At 34.5% G+C, this 18,977-nt stretch overlaps 1 protein-coding gene across 1 annotated transcript in view; it reads left to right on the forward strand.

Moving 5' to 3' along the window:
- The first annotated feature begins 231 nt into the window (after positions 1-231).
- The window catches only part of LOC129218224 (latrophilin Cirl-like), a 147,676-nt gene continuing 128,930 nt past the window's right edge, over positions 232-18,977 (forward strand). The window contains exons 1-2 of the mRNA XM_054852445.1: positions 232-251; positions 3,658-4,681. Coding sequence (XP_054708420.1) covers positions 232-251; positions 3,658-4,681 — 1,044 coding nt within the window. The remainder of the gene's footprint in view (positions 252-3,657; positions 4,682-18,977) is intronic.

Here is an 18,977-nt window from a genome sequence, read left to right on the forward strand (position 1 = left end):
TTTAAAAATTCCATAAAGTAAAGAAATAATTTATTTTAAAAATCTGAAAAAAAAAATCCAGGGTACAAAGAAAAGACTATTCAATCACGGGGACACACTTTCTCCAAAAAATTGATAATTTTTTTTGCGGAATTAAGAAGAAAAAAAAATGAGGCCCCTTTTCCCCTGAAGGAAATAGGTCTCTTTTCGCAGAATTTCGTCTAATGATATTTCTTTCTTATGATAGGGAAAATGGCTATTGTCAATATCAAGTTTGTAGTGGATATTTCAGGAACACCATTCGTGAATTACTAAAAAAAAAAAAAAAATCTTTCAAAAACACACACCCTCACCACAATTTTTCCAAACATAAGTTTTTATCTACAGCGTGATTTATTATGTTAGTGATTCTCAGCCACCAACAATGAATTTTCTTTGAATTTAAGCTTTTGAAGGGGTTTTTTTTAAGGACCTGAAATCGCTGTTTTTATCAGATCGCAGTTTTACGGGGGCGTACTCATTCCTTAGCTTTTCTCTATCATATAGGTACATTTATGCCATTAATTAAGATATTTAAACTCCTTTCTAGCTAATGTGTCTATAGCGTGTCAATTAAAAGTAAGTTATTTAGTTTTGGGCACACATGATTATAAAGTCAGACAAAACAACGTAAGCAGAAGCACAAATTTGTAAATTACAGCAGACACGTGTTTCGGCGTTACAGGGAACGCCTTTTTCAATGCAAAAAATAATGAGCTTATGGATGAAAAGACATCCGACAAAAGCCAAGAGCAGATAAGCATGCAGCTTAAAAGATAAAAACAACGGATTAGCCAAACACCAATGACAAAGTTATAAACCGATCAGGAACCAATGGGAATGCAAGCCGAGGCCAAGAGCTTTCTCTTAGGTACGAAACCAGAAAGAAAGAATTCAATTGGACAAAGATTAAGCCGAAGCTTAAACAAGAAGAAAAGAAATTGTCAATAACCGTGAACCGCAAGAAAGGAAAAGCAGAATGGAAAACCATGAAATAAAATAAACAGAAACAAAAAATATTCGAAAAAAGGAAAAATAAAGATAAATAGAAGAAATTTTGGGGGGGGGGGGGGTGTGTCAATCAAGACAAAAAGGTAAAAATAAACAAAGGAAGATAGATAAAAATGAATGGGAAAAAAGGAGGGGGGGGGGAATGGGGAAAGGACAGTATTAAAGATATGGGAGCCAAATGTTAGAAAAATATGGAACTGCACTAAGATCGTTAATTAAGTTAGAACTGTTCCTCAAAATATGAAAGGATTCCCAAAAGTCAAGATCTGATGAATTGGGGCATTTTTGGATAATCTGAAAAGAGTTAAAATCAAAAGAGTGATTCGAATCCCAACAATGTTGAGCAATACTAGACTTGTTTAATTGTTGTTTTTTCACATAATTTTGATGCTCTTTCAAGCGAATTTTTAAAGCACGCCGAGTCTGTCCAGTATAGGCAAGTTTACAACTACAATTAATTCTTTAAATTCCACAACAATTAAGAGGGTGAATAGGATCTTTAAGAGAAGAGAATGAAAGTTTATTAATAGGAGAGAACACAACCTGGAATTGGAAACGCTTTAGAATCTTAGCAACCTGATAGCTTACAGATGGAAAGAATGGCAAGACAACCAAATTCTTTCTGATGAAGGTTCGGTTAAGAACATTAGTTTGGGATTTATTTGAAAGTTTTTTATAAATGGAATCAATCAAAGTTGGCCGATAGTCTCTATCAATTGCCACAGCTTTAAGATAATTAAGTTCCACTTTAAGAAGTTCCGACGAAGAACAAATATTAATTGCGCGATAAACAAAAGAATTGAAAGCAGAATATTTTTGATTTGGAGGATGAGACGATAGTCTATGAGGAGGTAAAGAAACAGCAAAAGGTTTACGATAAACAGTAGTTTCAAAACCAATTTCAGTACGAGAAACAAGTACATCAAGAAATGAAATGCAAGTATTCCGTTCTTTCTCACAAGAAAACTGAATATGAGGATCAATGGAGTTTAAAATAGATAAAACCTCATCACTTTCAAACTGATTCTGGTTCATTAGAACAAAACAATCATCAACATACCGAACATAAAATTGAAACTGCAGTTTTTGGAACAGCTTAACCTCAAAATAATGCATGTAAATATCACTAAGAATGGGGCTAAGTGGGTTTCCCATAGTCAGACCATCTAACATAATATAAAATTTCCCATTAAAAACAAAAGAACATTGCTTAAGACAAGTACGGGTAAGGAAAATTAAATCCTCAATTTCCGTATTGGTGAAATGAAATTCAGAAAGTCTTCTACGAAGGCATAACAATGAACCCTCGACGGGAACATTCGTAAATAAAGAGTTAACATCAAAAGAAGCCATAAAAGAATTATTTGGAACGAAACTATGAATTTTTTTAACAAACTCAACAGAATTTTCAATAGTAAATAAATTGTGACTCCTAAGGGGAGAAAACACAGAGGCTAAATATTTTGCAAGTTTGTACGAAGCCGTACCAATATTGGAAACAATCGGCCTGAAAGGAATACCAGCTTTATGCACCTTAGGTAAAGCATAAAATCTAGCACAATTAGCAATAGATGGAACAACAGAGCGTTTAACATTTGAAGGAATAGACTTAACAGACTTGACAACAGATGAAATAGTTTTTAACTCTTTATCACTAGGATCTTAAGAAATTTCAGAATATGGCCCAGAAGAAATCAAATCATTAGTTTTATCAACATAAGATGATTTGTCAAGAACAACAATTTGGCTACCCTTGTCAGCTTTGGTAACAACCAGATCAGAATTCGAAACTAAATCTTTAACAGAACGGCTAACAGTATTAGCAAATACAGGTTTAGAAATTTTCGAGTTAAAGTCAATATTAGAAGCTATAAGATGCCGAATCGAATCTTTTTGAGAGGAAGTTAAGGCACTAAATTTAAAAGCTTTCTCAACAGGAGCAATAAATAAGCTTTGAAAAAGAAGGATTAACACTCACAGAAAATTATCATTACATTTTAGAGCCTCAATTTGAGAATTACTTAATGGAACGCTAGAAAGATTAACAACAACATTCTTATTAACAACAGGTAAATTATCAAGAGGAACGACATGAGAAGATTTACAAAGCATAGCTAATTTCTTTTTCAAAACAATTTGATGTTTATCAGAGGAACAAAGGGTTCTAGACCAAGAATTTCTGTCAACAATGTTAAAGTTGGGAATGGAATTAGAAACTGAAAGATGTAAATCATAAAGTTCACGTTCAATAAACGATAAATGTTTCCTAGTTTCCTAGATCGAAGCTCTGAGTAAAGCCAATTTCGACCGAAAGATTACTTTGTCAATTTTGACAGAACGTGGTAAATTACATTTCAAAGAAATAAACTTCGGAATAATTTTCTTGCGCCTACACTCTGTTACACTCTGTTCTCCAAACGTTTCGGCCGAAACGTTTGGAGAATATACACTGAGACCACGGCACAACAGCCCGGAATCCTTTCATAATATTGACACCGGCCGTGAAAGCCTTCACTCTTACATTGACAACCTCTACGGGGAGGAAACCTACCATTCGATACGCAGTGTCGAAGTGTTGCGAAAGAAGAAATTACAACTGCTTAGCTCCCTTACATTTCTACTTCGGAGCCGAGACTCTGAGACTATTCCTAAGTTTCTACAACAGAAGCGTCTCATCCGCTCTGCTCAAGCCCATCGCATCTACAACCGAACGGAGAAAGCTCTGCTACGTGAACGAATCCATGATATTCGCAAAGACCTTGCCAAAACAAGTACATCGTTGTTACGGTTGCATCTCAGCATAGCCAATTCCATCAGGCCTGCGGACTGGGACACTGTTGATCGTCTCACTTTCAGTTCCGCTGAGAGGAAAATGGAATGTGTGTCAGCCCGACAAAAGAGTAAATTCAATACTCTGAACAACACCCAAGCCATTAGACCTGCCCTAGACATTTCCCGAGTGGTTGTAAACAAATCTAACCGAGTCTTGACAACCGCTGAAACGTCAATTTTGGCCAAAGGCGGCAACTTTGCTATCAGCATGAACTCCATTCCGACGGAGGACATTATTGCCAACATTGAATCAAGCCTAAGACAACTACCGCAAGCAGAGGCTGAAGAAATTCGGAGAGAAGCGTCCCGCATCCTGCACAAAGCCAAGCCACCAAGAAGTAATGTCAGCAATGCAGAGAGAAAAGCCATAAAAAGTCTCAATGAAGACAAATCGATTGTTATCCTACCGGCAGACAAAGGCAACGCTACGACTGTTCTCAACACCGAAGACTACCGAAGAAAGATTAGGGATCTGTTGGACCCTACGATCTACGTAAAACTCCGTCGTGACCCTACATCCAGGATCCTGAAGAAGACCAACTCACTAATTATGAAATCAACACTACCTGAGAAAACAAAGGAGACAATTTCATCATCTGAAGCGCTCATCCCCAGATTATATGGATTGCCAAAAATCCACAAAGAAGAGTTGCCGTTGAGACCTATTGTCAGTGCCATAAACTCTCCTACTCACCTCCTCTCTAAACATCTTGCCAGTTTGCTGAAACCCCATGTCGGGGCAACGGAATCTTTTGTTAGAGATTCGTCCCACTTCATAGAGAAGCTCAAAACCTACAGTCTCCAGTCAACAGATATCTTGGTAAGCTTCGACGTCGTTTCTCTCTTTACGAGAGTTCCAATCAAGGAAGCCATGGAGAACGTACGGGAAATATTTTCACCAGATATCGCTGATTTATTCCAGCATGTCTTAACGACCACGTATTTAAAGTGGAACAATGACATCTATGAGCAGATAGACGGTGTAGCCATGGGGAGTCCATTGAGCCCTGTAATTGCCAACTTCTACATGGAGAAATTTGAAGAAGTTGCTCTTAGCACTGCGGAAAAACAACCGACTTGCTGGCTCAGACATGTCGACGACACTTTCGTGATATGGAGCCATGGAAAAGACGAACTTCACCGATTTTTGACTCTCATAAACAGCCAACATGAGAATATCCAATTTACGATGGAAACCGAAAACGACGGGAAGTTGCCTTTCCTGGATGTCTTGGTCAGTCGCAGAGATGACGGATCCCTAGGCCATCGTGTTTATCGCAAACCTACATATACTGATCGCTATCTACACAAGGACTCTAATCACCATCCTCGACAGAAGAGAGGTGTAATGAAAACTTTATTCGTGAGAGCCAACAGAATCTGCGAACCGACTGCTATCGAGCATGAAATTTCCCACCTCACAAATGTTTTCCAAGCCAACGGTTTTTCAAAGCAAGAGATCAAAAGAGCCTTCCACCCCAAAATAAAAAAACAGCCACTTAAAGAAGATCCGATCAAGTCCACAGCCTACCTCCCCTACGTTGAGGACGTCACTGATAGAATCGAAAGACTTCTGCGACGCCACAATATCAAGACTGTTTTCAAACCCATCCACCGAACCAGCGACTTATTACGATCTGTGAAAGATGCAAGAGATCCCTTGTCCGCCGCAGGTGTTTACAAGATTCCCTGTTCCTGCGGATCTACCTATATTGGAACTACAAAGAGAAGCGTCAACACTAGAATCAAAGAACATCAAAGAAATTGCCGACTAGGCCACACTCAGAAGTCAGCAGTCGCAGAACACACTTTTAGTGAGGGGAACCATGACATCAAATTCAAAGAGACAAAAATACTTTCAAGGACTTGCCATTATTATGCGAGATTGAACAGAGAAGCCATCGAGATATTCAAACATCCAAATAATTTCAACAAAAAAGAAGAAGGAATAAAGATAAACAAGCTCTGGCATCCCATACTGAAAAGGATCAAAACAACAAGAACCTCCAGCCAATCAGAAACAAGGACGGACCTTCAGCTCAATCCCCAGCAGCCAATCCCCGAGCAGGAAAAGGAGAGCCTAAGCTCCAATCAGGAAGCGATGAAGACAGACGTTCACCAGCCAATCCCAGTCCAGAACCAAGAGGACCCATGCCCTATAAATGTTGACAGCACTTCGACACTTGCATCAGTTGCCAAGAAGTCTCTTCCCTGGAAGTTACGAACTCGGAACCACTGAGGATGGCTGCCGCAGATGCAGCCGAAACGTTTGGAGAATATACACTCAGACCACGGCACAACAGCCCGGAATCCTTTCATAATAATACTTTTGCTGTTTCTTTACCTCCTCATAAACTATCGTCTCATCCTCCAAATCAAAAATATTCTGCTTTCAATTCTTTTATTTATCGCGCAATTAATATTTGTTCTTCGTCGGAACTTCTTAAATTGGAACTTAATTATCTTAAAGCTGTGGCAATTGATAGAGACTATCCGCCAACTTTGATTGATTCCATTTATAAAAAACTTTCAAATAAATCCCAAACTAATGTTCTTAACCGAACCTTCATCAGAAAGAATTTGGTTGTCTTGCCATTCTTTCCATCTGTAAGCTATCAGGTTGCTAAGATTCTAAAGCGTTTCCAATTCCAGGTTGTGTTCTCTCCTATTAATAAACTTTCATTCTCTTCTCTTAAAGATCCTATTCACCCTCTTAATTGTTGTGGAATTTATAGAATTAATTGTAGTTGTAAACTTGCCTACACTGGACAGACTCGGCGTGCTTTAAAAATTCGCTTGAAAGAGCATCAAAATTATGTGAAAAAACAACAATTAAACAAGTCTAGTATTGCTCAACATTGTTGGGATTCGAATCACTCTTTTGATTTTAACTCTTATCAGATTATCCAAAAATGCCCCAATTCATCAGATCTTGACTTTTGGGAATCCTTTCATATTTTGAGGAACAGTTCTAACTTAGTTAACGATCTTAGTGCAGTTCCATATTTTTCTAACATTTGGCTCCCATGTCTTTAATACTGTCCTTTCCCCATTCCCCCCCCCCCCTCCTTTTTTCCCATTCATTTTTATCTATCTTCCTTTGTTTATTTTTACCTTTTTGTCTTGATTGACACCCCCCCCCCCCCAAAATGTCTTCTATTTATCTTTATTTTTCCTTTTTTCGAATATTTTTTGTTTCTGTTTATTTTATTTCATGGTTTTCCATTCTGCTTTTCCTTTCTTGCGGTTCACGGTTATTGACAATTTCTTTTCTTCTTGTTTAAGCTTCGGCTTAATCTTTGTCCAATTGAATTCTTTCTTTCTGGGTTCGTACCTAAGAGAAAGCTCTTGGCCTCGGCTTGCATTCCTATTGGTTCCTGATCGGTTTATAACTTTGTCATTGGTGTTTGGCTAATCCGTTGTTTTTATCTTTTAAGCTGCATGCTTATCTGCTCTTGGCTTTTGTCGGATGTCTTTTCATCCATAAGCTCATTATTTTTTGCATTGAAAAAGGCGTTCCCTGTAACGCCGAAACACGTGTCTGCTGTAATTTACAAATTTGTGCTTCTACTTACGTTGTTTTGTCTGACTTTACTGTTCAGCACAAAGGTATTTATTTATCACACATGATTATAGTTGAGAGCCATTGTCTGTAAGGATCAGGCAGGTTGTGATTGTTGACATTTTTAATTTTCTTTATTTTTGCAAATGTTGTTCCTTATCATAAATGTAATGTTTGTGCAAAATATGAGCTTTGTCTGCCTTACCGTTTTTGGGAAATTAAATTTTTAAAATTAGGGGGCGTCGCACATTTTTGCGTGTTTTTCAAATTTGCAGATTTTAAAGTTCTTGTTGCTTTAAGCGCCCGAATAATGTCATGGATTTTTAAATTCTATACTATTATATGGTCCTCTTAGATACTATTACCGCTGTCAAATCGGTGTCACTACGAGGGCGACGGCCACAAACTCCGTTTAAAAATGACCGCACTGTAAAAACGATTCAGAAACGTTCCTGAAAAATAATAGGCAGCTGATGTACCCAATTTCTTCCAGTAACATATCTTGGAAAAATCAGGAACGTTTTCTGCTAAAAGTCAGTAACCTTTCTGAAATTAACCTTGAAACTTTCTGAAGAAGTGCGAAATCTCCCCTGTTAAAGCCAGTCATGTCTTTAGAACAATCGGGAAAACTTAAGTTTAGTGTCATTGATTAGAACCTTCCTGATTTTCCAAGAAGGCTCCATAAAAATCAGAGCGACCACGGCCAAAGCTATGCAAGAAGGAACCAAGCAAATTTCTTGCCTGCAACTCCTGCCTCGCAAAGCTGTAGCTATCCATTGACTTTTTCGCTCTCACGGGAGCTTAGTCAACATGGTCAACCCGTAAGCGACCCTAGGCCGATACACTTAATAAACACGCTCATTCAATTTTTAAACTGGTAGCTAAAAATATTTTCCACAACAGTGAAAAATCTGCTCGCGTGCAACTTGTAGCGATTCAGGAAGCGTTTTTGTGAAAATACTTGTTTTTACGGGGAAATAGGTGAAAACGTCTGAAATCCCGAGACGTTCCACGGAAATAACCAATAACGTTTCGGAATTTTTTTACAGTGCGAAAATGATTTTTTTACTACATTCAATGCCAATTTTCTCAAAGCGCCTTCATGATGACACCAATGTTTTTACATAAATTCCTAGCTACACTTGCATACATCAAAAATATGTAATAAAATTGGTGTCACTATAAGGGCGCCAGAAGATATTGGAACTTTTGTGTGATAAATTTCACAAAAATGCAAATGTTTAAAGTCTTACTACTACTCTCGCCCTCATAGCAGAGATCTGAAACTAATTAAGTTTGATAACCAACATGTTCGTCTAACATATGAAATAAAAAAATCGGTGTCACTCCTTTTACTTTCGGAAATATAATCATTCGAAATTAATATGTTATGGAGTTATTTAAAAAAAGACTTTTCTAATTCGAATGGCTTTCTGCATGGTTTGTTTTAAACTTTAATATAAAATTACAGTAGTGACACCTAAAATAATATGTTTCTAATGCTTTTTATAAAAAGAGCTTTATAAAAAGCATTAGAAACACAGTAAATCGATATAGGTGCAGATGGACGTATTGTGTAATGTGCATTATGGCTAAAATAGTCGTACTAATATTCATATTTTTTCAACCATACTAATTTTTTATCTGTTATTTATATTAAAAATGCAACTATTTATAACATAATGTCTTAAATAGTGATGAATATAATGTATTATATAGCGAGCATTCAGAATCTGAAACATAATTTGAGGATGACGTAGACTAAAACAAAGAAAACATAAAAAATCAAATCACTCAGTTTCAGAAAGACGGTCATTTCTTATTGATATCTGGTAATTTTGTAGCACTAAAGCTTGGGAAAACATGGTATCCCGGAGAAATAGTAGAAGTTGACCATTTGCAAGTAAAGGTCAAAGGCATGGCAAGAAGGATTGGAATAAATAAATTTATTTGACTGGAAAAAAGGCGAGTATTGGTATGAAAATCTTAACATATTATGCCCAATAGATCCACCTGTACCTATATCAAAACGAGCATTTTTTATTCAAGATAAAAACGCTCTTACTGCCCAAAGCTGTTTATGTTAAACGTTGCTTCTTTGTAATAAATTAAAAATAAATATGGTAAAAACACTATTTGGGTGTGATAAGATTAAATTAACAAAATACATAAATAAACAAATAAAATAAATTTAAAAAAATAATAATAAATGAAAAAAATGCACCACAACATACAAACTTCGAATGATTATATTTCCAAAAGTAGTAGGAGTGACACTAATTTTATTAGTTCAAATGTTAGACAAACGTGTTGGTTATCAAACTTAATTAGTTTCAGATCTCTGCTATGAGGGGTGTAGTTGTATTCAGATTAGCAAACGGTCAACTTCTACTAGTTCTCCGGGATACCATGTTTTCCCAAGCTTTAGTGCTACAAAATTACCAGATATCAATAAGAGATGACCGTCTTTCTGAAACTGGGTGATTTGATTTTTTATGTTTTCTTTGTTTTAGTCTACGTCATACTCAAATTATATTTCAGATTCTGAATGCTCGCTACATAATACATTATGGTCATCACTATTTAAGACATTATGTTATAAATAGTTGCATTTTTAATATAAATAACAGATAAAAAATTAGTATGGTTGAAAAAACATGAATATTAGTACGACTATTTTAGCCATAATGCACATTACACAATACGTCCATCTGCACCTATATCGATTTACTGTGTTTCTAATGCTTTTTATAAAGCTTTTTTTAAATAAAAAGCATTAGAAACATATTATTTTAGGTGTCACTACTGTAATTTTATATTAAAGTTTAAAACAAACCGTGCAAAACGCCATTCGAATTAGAAAAGTCTTTTTTAAATAACTCCATAACATACTAATTTCGAATGATTATATTTCCGAAATTAATAGGAGTGACACCGATTTTTTTTTATTTCATATGTTAGACGAACATGTTGGTTATCAAACTTAGTTTCAGATTTCTACTATGAGGGCGAGAGTAGTAGTTAGACTTTAAACATTTGCATTTTTGTGAAATTTATCACATAAAAGTTCCAATATCTTCTGGCGCCCTTATAGTGACACCAATTTTATTACATATTTTTGATGTATGCAAGTGTAGCTAGGAATTTATGTAAAAACGTTGGTGTCATCATGAAGGCGCTTTGAGAAAATTGGTATTGAATGTAGTAAAAAAAAATCATTTTCGGTCATTTTTGAACGGAGTTTGTACCGGTTGCCCTCGTAGTGACACCGATTTGACAGCTGTAATAGTATCTAAGAAGACCATATAATAGTATAGAATTTAAAAATCCATGTCATTATACGGGCGCTTAAAGCAACAATAACTTTAAAATCCGCAAATTTGAAAAACACGCAAAAATGTGCCACGCCCCCTAAATTAAAAAATTTAATTTCCCAAAAACGGTAAGGCAGACAAAGCTCATATTTTGCACAAACATTACATTCATGATATGGAGCAACATATGTGAAAATAAAGAAAATTAAAAATGTCAACAATCACAAATGCCGTAAACTGCCTGATTCTTACAGACAATGGCTCTTAATTTTTTAACCATTCTTACTCAAAATTATTACTTTGGATTGATGAAGAACATAAAAACAAAAGCTAAATTTGGCGAACGATAGACAAAACATGCGGCAGTAGAACAGTTCTGCATATTTTATTCATTTGCTATTTATATTTGGAGTTGTTATTCAGACGAATCTTTCAAAAGCACTGTAAAAAATTGTGTAAACTTACTCCCTAAATACGGTGGCAGCATTTTGCTCTTTGTGTAACCTTATTCCGGCGGATGTCTTCCTCCATAGCAATGGAGTAACTTTACTGATAAAACTGGTGTAACGTTATGAGCGTACACCTCTTTTTATCAGTTGAGTGACTCCATTGCTATGGAGGCAGTTAAGCTGCCACCGCTTTTATGGAATAAAAGGTAATATGGTTGTTATTCAGAAGAATCTTTCAAAAGCACTGTAAAAAATGTGTAACCTTACTCCCCAAATACGGTGGCGGCATTCTGCTCTTTTGTGTAACCTTATTAGGGCGGCTGGCTTCCTTCATAGCAATGGAGTAACTTTACTGATAAAACTGGTGTAACGTTATGAGCGTACACCAGTTTTATCAGTTGAGTTACTCCATTGCTATGGAAACAGCTAAGCTGCCACCGCTTTTATGGAGTAAGGATACACATTTTTTTTTTACAGTGAGTGATTTGCTAGTTTTCCATCTTTAAATTTTAATGTTGCTCGAATTGATGAGTTAAGATACTTTAAGTTTGATTATATTGTAAGAAAAATAAGTGTTTTTATATTGTTGAGCATTTTTTTGGTGTATTTCTTGAAAATAATTGAATTCAGTTAGAATGACCATTACTAGTTTTTAGTATGATTATAACTAAGTGAGTGGGACTATAACTGGTCAAACCAGTGTATTCCTATTTACTAGTATGTTAAAGATAGATTTATATAGAATCATAATTGAACATTAATTAAAATAACAGTGATAAAAATTCAGTTTCTAAGTTCTAACATAGCTAGAACTAGTTCTTACATTAATTAAAACTGCAACATTTGTATCAAAATCTAAAAAGAACCTTTAAGCATGTCCATATGTAATAATTTACCCTATGCAAAAATAGAGTTTGCTATATTTAAAAACATTTTAAATTCTAAATATAAATTTAAATAATTTACTAAATTATTTAAATTTATATTTAGACTTTTTTTTAATTACTAAATATTTTAATTAATATTTCTTAAATTTCGTGAAAGTGAAATTTTTGATATGAATTCTGTGAATGTTTAGTATTATCCTATACCGCAGGTGAAAATATAAATTTGGGACGATAATGGCTTCATTGTTTAGAACATTAAAAACTCAATCTTTTTGTTCTTTTGGCCCGAAATTTTAAACTTTGGCCCTTTTTTTTGTATATTTGAATATAAGGAGCTTTTATGTATCATAGTAATATAAAGTATCAACTTTCTATTTTTTTTGGGGGGGTAGGGGTTAAAAGTAAGGATTTGTACGTGTTATGAATGCCCCCGTGCAGTCACACTTTGAAAACGTTATCTTTAAAGTACCAAAAATTTATTTAGAAGGTTGAATATATATTGGATCTTTGCATTCAGATTTTTAAAAAATAGAGACAATGTTTAAACTACGAGAATAAAGTGCAGATATATGCCTAAAAATGTCACACTCTAGCTAATGAATTTTTCAATATTTAATTTACTTCATTAAGGTTGATAATTTTATGATAAACAAACACGGGTATGAGTGAATCGATACCCTCCCCCCCCCCGCGAAAAGGTCTGAGTTAACACAAACCATTAATTAATAAGATTTGTTTGACATTTCAAATGTGAATGAAGTTCAACTTTTTTGGCACACATCACTTTCAAACAGAAGGGTGAATGTAAAATGAGCACTTAAAGCTTTTAAATAAAAAATGTATTGTATGAATATATGAGTATAATTCTTCAATATGAAAAACAAAGCTGAAATTGATCAAGCCAATCACAGTTGGTCACATTACTTTGTAACAGATTTCAAAGAAAAAACAAAGCAGGCTATGTAGTGAAAAAAAAAAAAAATAACGCTATCAATCAAATTTGAGTGCAGCAGAGCATCAATTTCTTTTCAGTATGAAACGAACCTTCTAAATCTATACCACTTTGGAAAAGTTTTAATTTGAAAGGAGAATGACATTTTTTTTTTTTTTTTTTGCTACAGTATATGGCGATCTTGCGATGAAAAAGGGGACTGCATAACAAGATTGGCAGCACTCTCTAGTTTATAAAGAACTTTTTAAAACAAAATCCAACCCTATTGCAATTACTTTTATTGGGCAATAGAAAACATAACCAAAGTACCACTTGCATTTTCAACCCAGAGCTTGATGAATTAGAAAGGTTCTTGAAAAAATATTTTGATCAGACATTCACCGTCAAGAGCGCCAAAACTAAATGGAATTATTCCAAAAAGCTGAGTCAAATATTTTGGTGAACAACTTTTCGCTGGGGCCAGATGCCTGTAAAAAGAAAGTATCAAAATCTGTGGGTAGTCGAAATTAAAAACCATATCTGACTACATCAGGGTTCTGATGTTCTGTAGCTCTCATCAATAGATGTTCTGTGAAAATGAATCTTTAAAACCCTCTGGAGAAAAATTCTTTGGATTATCAATGTTTAAACACTTTATTTTTATCATAAAAACAACCATAAAGCATGGTTCTATCATGAATCGGTGGTGCAAGCTTTTCTGACTAATTATCTCTTATATGTAAAAATGTAAAAATTAAACTTTTTTTTTATTTAGAAACTTTTTGCAATTATTTTACGCCTTCCCATCTAATAATGATGTGGGACAGAAAAAAAAGCTCTTTTGCTTTAGAACTGTCTAAAATTGATCTTATTATTCATGGGTTACTTCTTGCTTATACGGGGCAATATTTATTCATTCATACCCACATTAATTTTCATAAAATGCCAATATGAATCAAACTGAATATAGAGTTAATACTACCGGAAATAAAGCTTCAATTTTCAATTTTATTTTACCACTGAAGCCACATTATTTCCAAATTTATACTTTTATCTGTGATATGGAATAACTCTTAGTATTCATGGAATGAATTTAAAAAAATTAACTATCTACTTCACGAATTACAAAAGAAATTATTTCTTTTTACAACCCACGTAAATCTAGAATGAATGCACATTGCACATATCTCGGTTCCATGGGCTATACCAATATTACTAATGTATTAAACTCCAAGAAAATCTGAGATGTTGAAGACAAAAGTTTTCTTTTATTTTTTATGTGTTGAGTTGACATGGAGTTACAGTTTTATTTATAACTCACTGAATGATTGAACGATTATTCCATTATGAAATTATTCAAGAGAACCACATAATACGAAATAAAATATTTGCCCGGGGAAAAAACATAAAATGACGTCGAATCCATAAACGCTTTTAGAGATCAAAACTGTAAAAATATGCATATATAGTGTGGTTTTGACAAGCTGAAGCTTGACCTTGGCAATGTTTACTTCTCTGTGGGAAGCCCAGCAAAGAAGGGACGCGTTATTGGCTCGGATTGGCGTTGGAATGAGCATAATTATTTAACCACTCAATACTTAAAGGTGAAAAAACTTGATAGCTGATCAATTGGTTCATCACAATCATTCGTTTTGTTTGAATGGTTCGATATCTGTTTTACGGAATGGTGATCACCTGATCACTCTCTTATGCAAATTTTTCGCTTTCCGATTTACGGATGACGATAGTCTGAACAGTTGCTTATGCAAACTTTTTGGTATCCGATTCACGGATGATGATCATCAGATTACTCGCTTATGCAAATCTTTCGATATCCGACTTACGGATGATGATCGTTTGATCACCCGCTTATACAAAATTTTCGATTATACTCCTTACAAATAAGTTACACTTACACCAAATGCACATAATACATCCTGCTTCCACTGCAAAACCAATTGTTACTGCAAAAATCGGTTCTTATTGAAGCGCTGTTTAGCAGTTTTTGTTTAAACATTGCATCTTTTTAACATCAAGGAAGTTTGGTAGTTATTGTTTTGTCACAGATATGCCGTAAGTGTAAATTTAAAACTCCCTGAAAACTAGTTTAGACAAAACAACGTCACATCTGGCTGCACAGAATATGTGCCTAAGAACAAGGTACCCTATTTCCTTCCAAGAGCACAGTAGGACAAAAGTTTTCAATTTCATGCGTTCCTGAGCTAGAAAACTGCTTTTAGTAAAAACTATTCAGTTAATATGCAAAACAAACTGTAAACAAAAGTTTTTCAATCGGGGCATTTCTCGTGTTTTAATAAACAATGGCTATTGCGACCCGTTTCGAAAACAGGAAATTCCTCAATGATTCCTTTAATTAAAGATCAATCTTCCTTAGAACCAGCACACTGCAAAAAATAATTGTTGTTTTTACAGTAATATACTACTTTTTCCTACATTTTAATACTGCTCTACTAAATAACAGAGAAAAACTGTAAAAATATTTTAGATTGCGCAAAACGATGCGCAAAAGGTGTTTTTTTCATACGGGAACAGAAACTAATGAATTCAAGATATTGGCAGCCATGTTTTTTGATGATTCGGGTGTGCTGAGGCAGTACTGTTCAACTGTAATCCAAGTTAAAGGTAAGTGCTGGTTATATTATATTCATTCCCTTTTCCTCAAAATATAGTTTTCTTTATCATCGAGAATGTATGTAAAATAACAGTTTATTTTGAAATTGCAATTCGTATCCTAATATTCGTTGATGCTGACTTTGCAATTTCTTACAGTTGCTAAGTTGTAGCGATTGCTTTCTAGCAAAAATCCGAGTAGTTGTTGTGATTCTGAATATTTTATTGCACGTGTGATAGTTTTTAAACATTTTCTGAAACTCAAATTTTATTTAAAAATAAATCAATTCCTTTCTTGATCGTATTTAAAGTTATTAGAACATCAAACTTTGTGTACGATTATATTTTGTGTTATATACTATGTCAGTACTTAAAATTTAAATTTTTATTTTCTCTAGTGAATTTTTAACATATCGCGATTGACTTCTTTCTTCTGTTTTTTCTTTTCTTATGTTCAGTTTTAAATACTTTAACATTTTGCATTTAACCATTTTATTGAAAAACTTTACGTTATAGCATCAGTAGCTTTTATACATAATTCGACGAATAAAATGAAAATAAATAAAATAACAACGTGACAGAGAGACATGCAAACAGTATACAATTTACTGATATTTTTTGCTGAAGAATTTGACACTGTGGAAATACAATACTCTGATGTCTGAACGACTCAAAATTCTCTGAAATCTGGAGCCAGCTTTCATACTTAACGGTCGAAAGTAAAATAATAATAATTGAAAAAATCATCAATAAAGAACTCAAAAAAAAAAAAAAAAAAAAAAAAAAAAACCTCAAAAAATAAGCATCTTAAAATACAAACACGAAACCCTTGTGTTTTAAAAGTTTTATATTTGCGTCAGCAGGAAATTAAAGTTTTACTTCAGGAAAATTGCACTAGTACCATTGAAACTTGGGAACGTAAAAATAATTTTAGAAACTATATTCAAAGGCACTCGATTGGAGGTCACGGGAAGTCTCTATGACCTCCCCAAGAATGCCATACTGGGAAAATTTTGTCCGGCTATTCGGCAAATTTGGGGACATAATTGTAATGTTGCAATTTTTAAATTCTCGAATGTGCAAATTTCATTAGATATTGTACTTAATTGTGCGTACTTAATATGTGCATATACCAGTATTTTATTAATCGGCAAATATTTAAGTTCCGTTTGGCAAATTGAGATTATACGCCTTCAAAACATATTTAAGTTCAGGCCGTGCCTGGCTATATTTTAAAATTTTCAGCTTTTCATTTCTGATCTGGCAGTGTTTTGTTCTCCTCAAAATTACAGCTTTTAAATTTAAAGTAGAATATTTACATTACTATGCATTGTTTGTCATATTTTATTCGCTTTGAAGGGCATGCTCATTTAGAAAAGTAGATGCTCGAGAAACTACAGTAGAATTTGAAACTCTTACAACCTTGAAACTCATCAGTTTCCTTACATTTTAACTTTTAGAACACTTTTAGCATCAACATGTTCAGGATGAAGACAAAAAGTATATTATAAAAAATGAAAAGTGTGATTCTGTACTTCACTGTCTTTCACTGCTTATCAAAAGTAAAAATATGTCAGATTGTTATCCGTGTAAAATGAAAAAATCGGAGAATTTCGTTTAAACCTGTAACGGAGATTCAAGCCAACACCCGGTAAGATCTTTTGCATTTGAATACGATGGGTTCCTTAGCAGTTGAGTTCTTTAAAGCGGGGGGGGGGGGCGATTATTTTCACAATAATAGACGATTTTTCAAGAAACTCTCCAGTTTATTTCTTTAAGAAGAAAAGTGAGGTTTAAGAACATTTTGTCAGGTTTCAAAAGATAAGAGATTTGTGGCAAAGCTCCGATAACGGAAAGGGATTTCTGAACTCCCGGTTTGAAATTTACCTTAGCGACCAAAGCATAAGAATCGAAAAAACCAACAAATCTAGTTAACAAAGTAGCGTCATAGAACACGATAAGTCAACATTAATTGAATGGAAACTTTGAAATGAATCGGGTTTGCTTCAGCAGTTTTGAGCCGAAGCAGCTATGTACTTCAACTGCTTACGGACTAGAGAGGCTTTAAAAGGAAAAACCAAACCCTTTTTTGAGCTTTTTGGGGGAAGAAAGCCATCTATTAAACAAAACCTATTTTGAGCTATTTGGGGTAAGAAAGTCATCTATTAAACACTCCCGGGGGTTTTTTTTTGGATGCATTTCGTATATTGGACTTCCAAAACAGAAAATAAACAAATTGGATATGAGAACTCAACAAGGAGTCATGGTAGGATATGCGTTTCATACGAAAGGTTACAGAATTTGGGATCTCAAAAATCGCGAAGTGACAGAAACGCTGAATGTTAAATTTGATGAAAATAAATTCTGGACGAACCTCCCCCCCCCCCCCCAGGAACGAGAAACAGAGGGACACAGTTATATTTCACTACTGAGTAAATCTGAAGTAGAAGAAGAATATCCTGAAAATCATAAAATAGCATGTTGAGAATTAAATGGGTTAAAGCAAGTCCAAGGCAAAATAAAGAATACAGGGATAAGTATTATTCTATTGACACGACGGTTCTAAAGTCCGAAACGTGAAGTCGAGGTTTATTGTTCTGAAAATAACATTGAATATGACACAAAATATTTTAATTTTACTTGTGATGATAATTCAAGAAAAGTATAGGATTTTTATGAAGATAGGGGGGATAATTCAAGTATGCTAGAAGCTAACATTTCCGAGATTTAAAATTGGCAAAACGGAATGGCTCAAGAAATTCAGGTGATATGAGAAAGAAACGTTTACGTATTGGTTCCACTGAATGAAAGTTTTAGAAAGAAAAAAGGGTACAGATATTTTTTTTATTTAAAAACAAATGAGCAGAATGAAATAATGCGCTTCAAGACCAGACTGGTAATTTTAAATACCCACCAGGTGGGGGGGGGGGTACTTTTCGAAAGTGTTCTCTCCAGTAATTTCCTTTCCTTTGATTGAGGCTTTCTTTTCAATTTTTGTGTATAAGCTACATTGAGTCCATTTCCATGTAGATGTTTGCAATGCGTATCTATATGCGGATGTAAAAGAGGAGATGTGTGAGACAACCTGAAAGGTTTGTCCGTCCCTCAAATCTAAATTTTGTCTGTAAATTGAATAAATCATTGTCATTCTGATACAGATTACGCCTCGAATCACGACGACCGGATTTCAATGGGGGGGGGGGAGGGAGGCTTGTAGTGTTTTTGGATAGGGTACGAATAATATGGTGGTACATTCAAACAAAAATGCGTACAACTGTCAACGATGGAAGCGGAGTATATTTCAATTAGTGAATAATCTAAGGATGTGGGTTAAAGGAATTT

The sequence above is a fragment of the Uloborus diversus genome, chromosome 3, assembly GCF_026930045.1.
Source record: "Uloborus diversus isolate 005 chromosome 3, Udiv.v.3.1, whole genome shotgun sequence".
NCBI lineage: Eukaryota > Metazoa > Arthropoda > Arachnida > Araneae > Uloboridae > Uloborus > Uloborus diversus.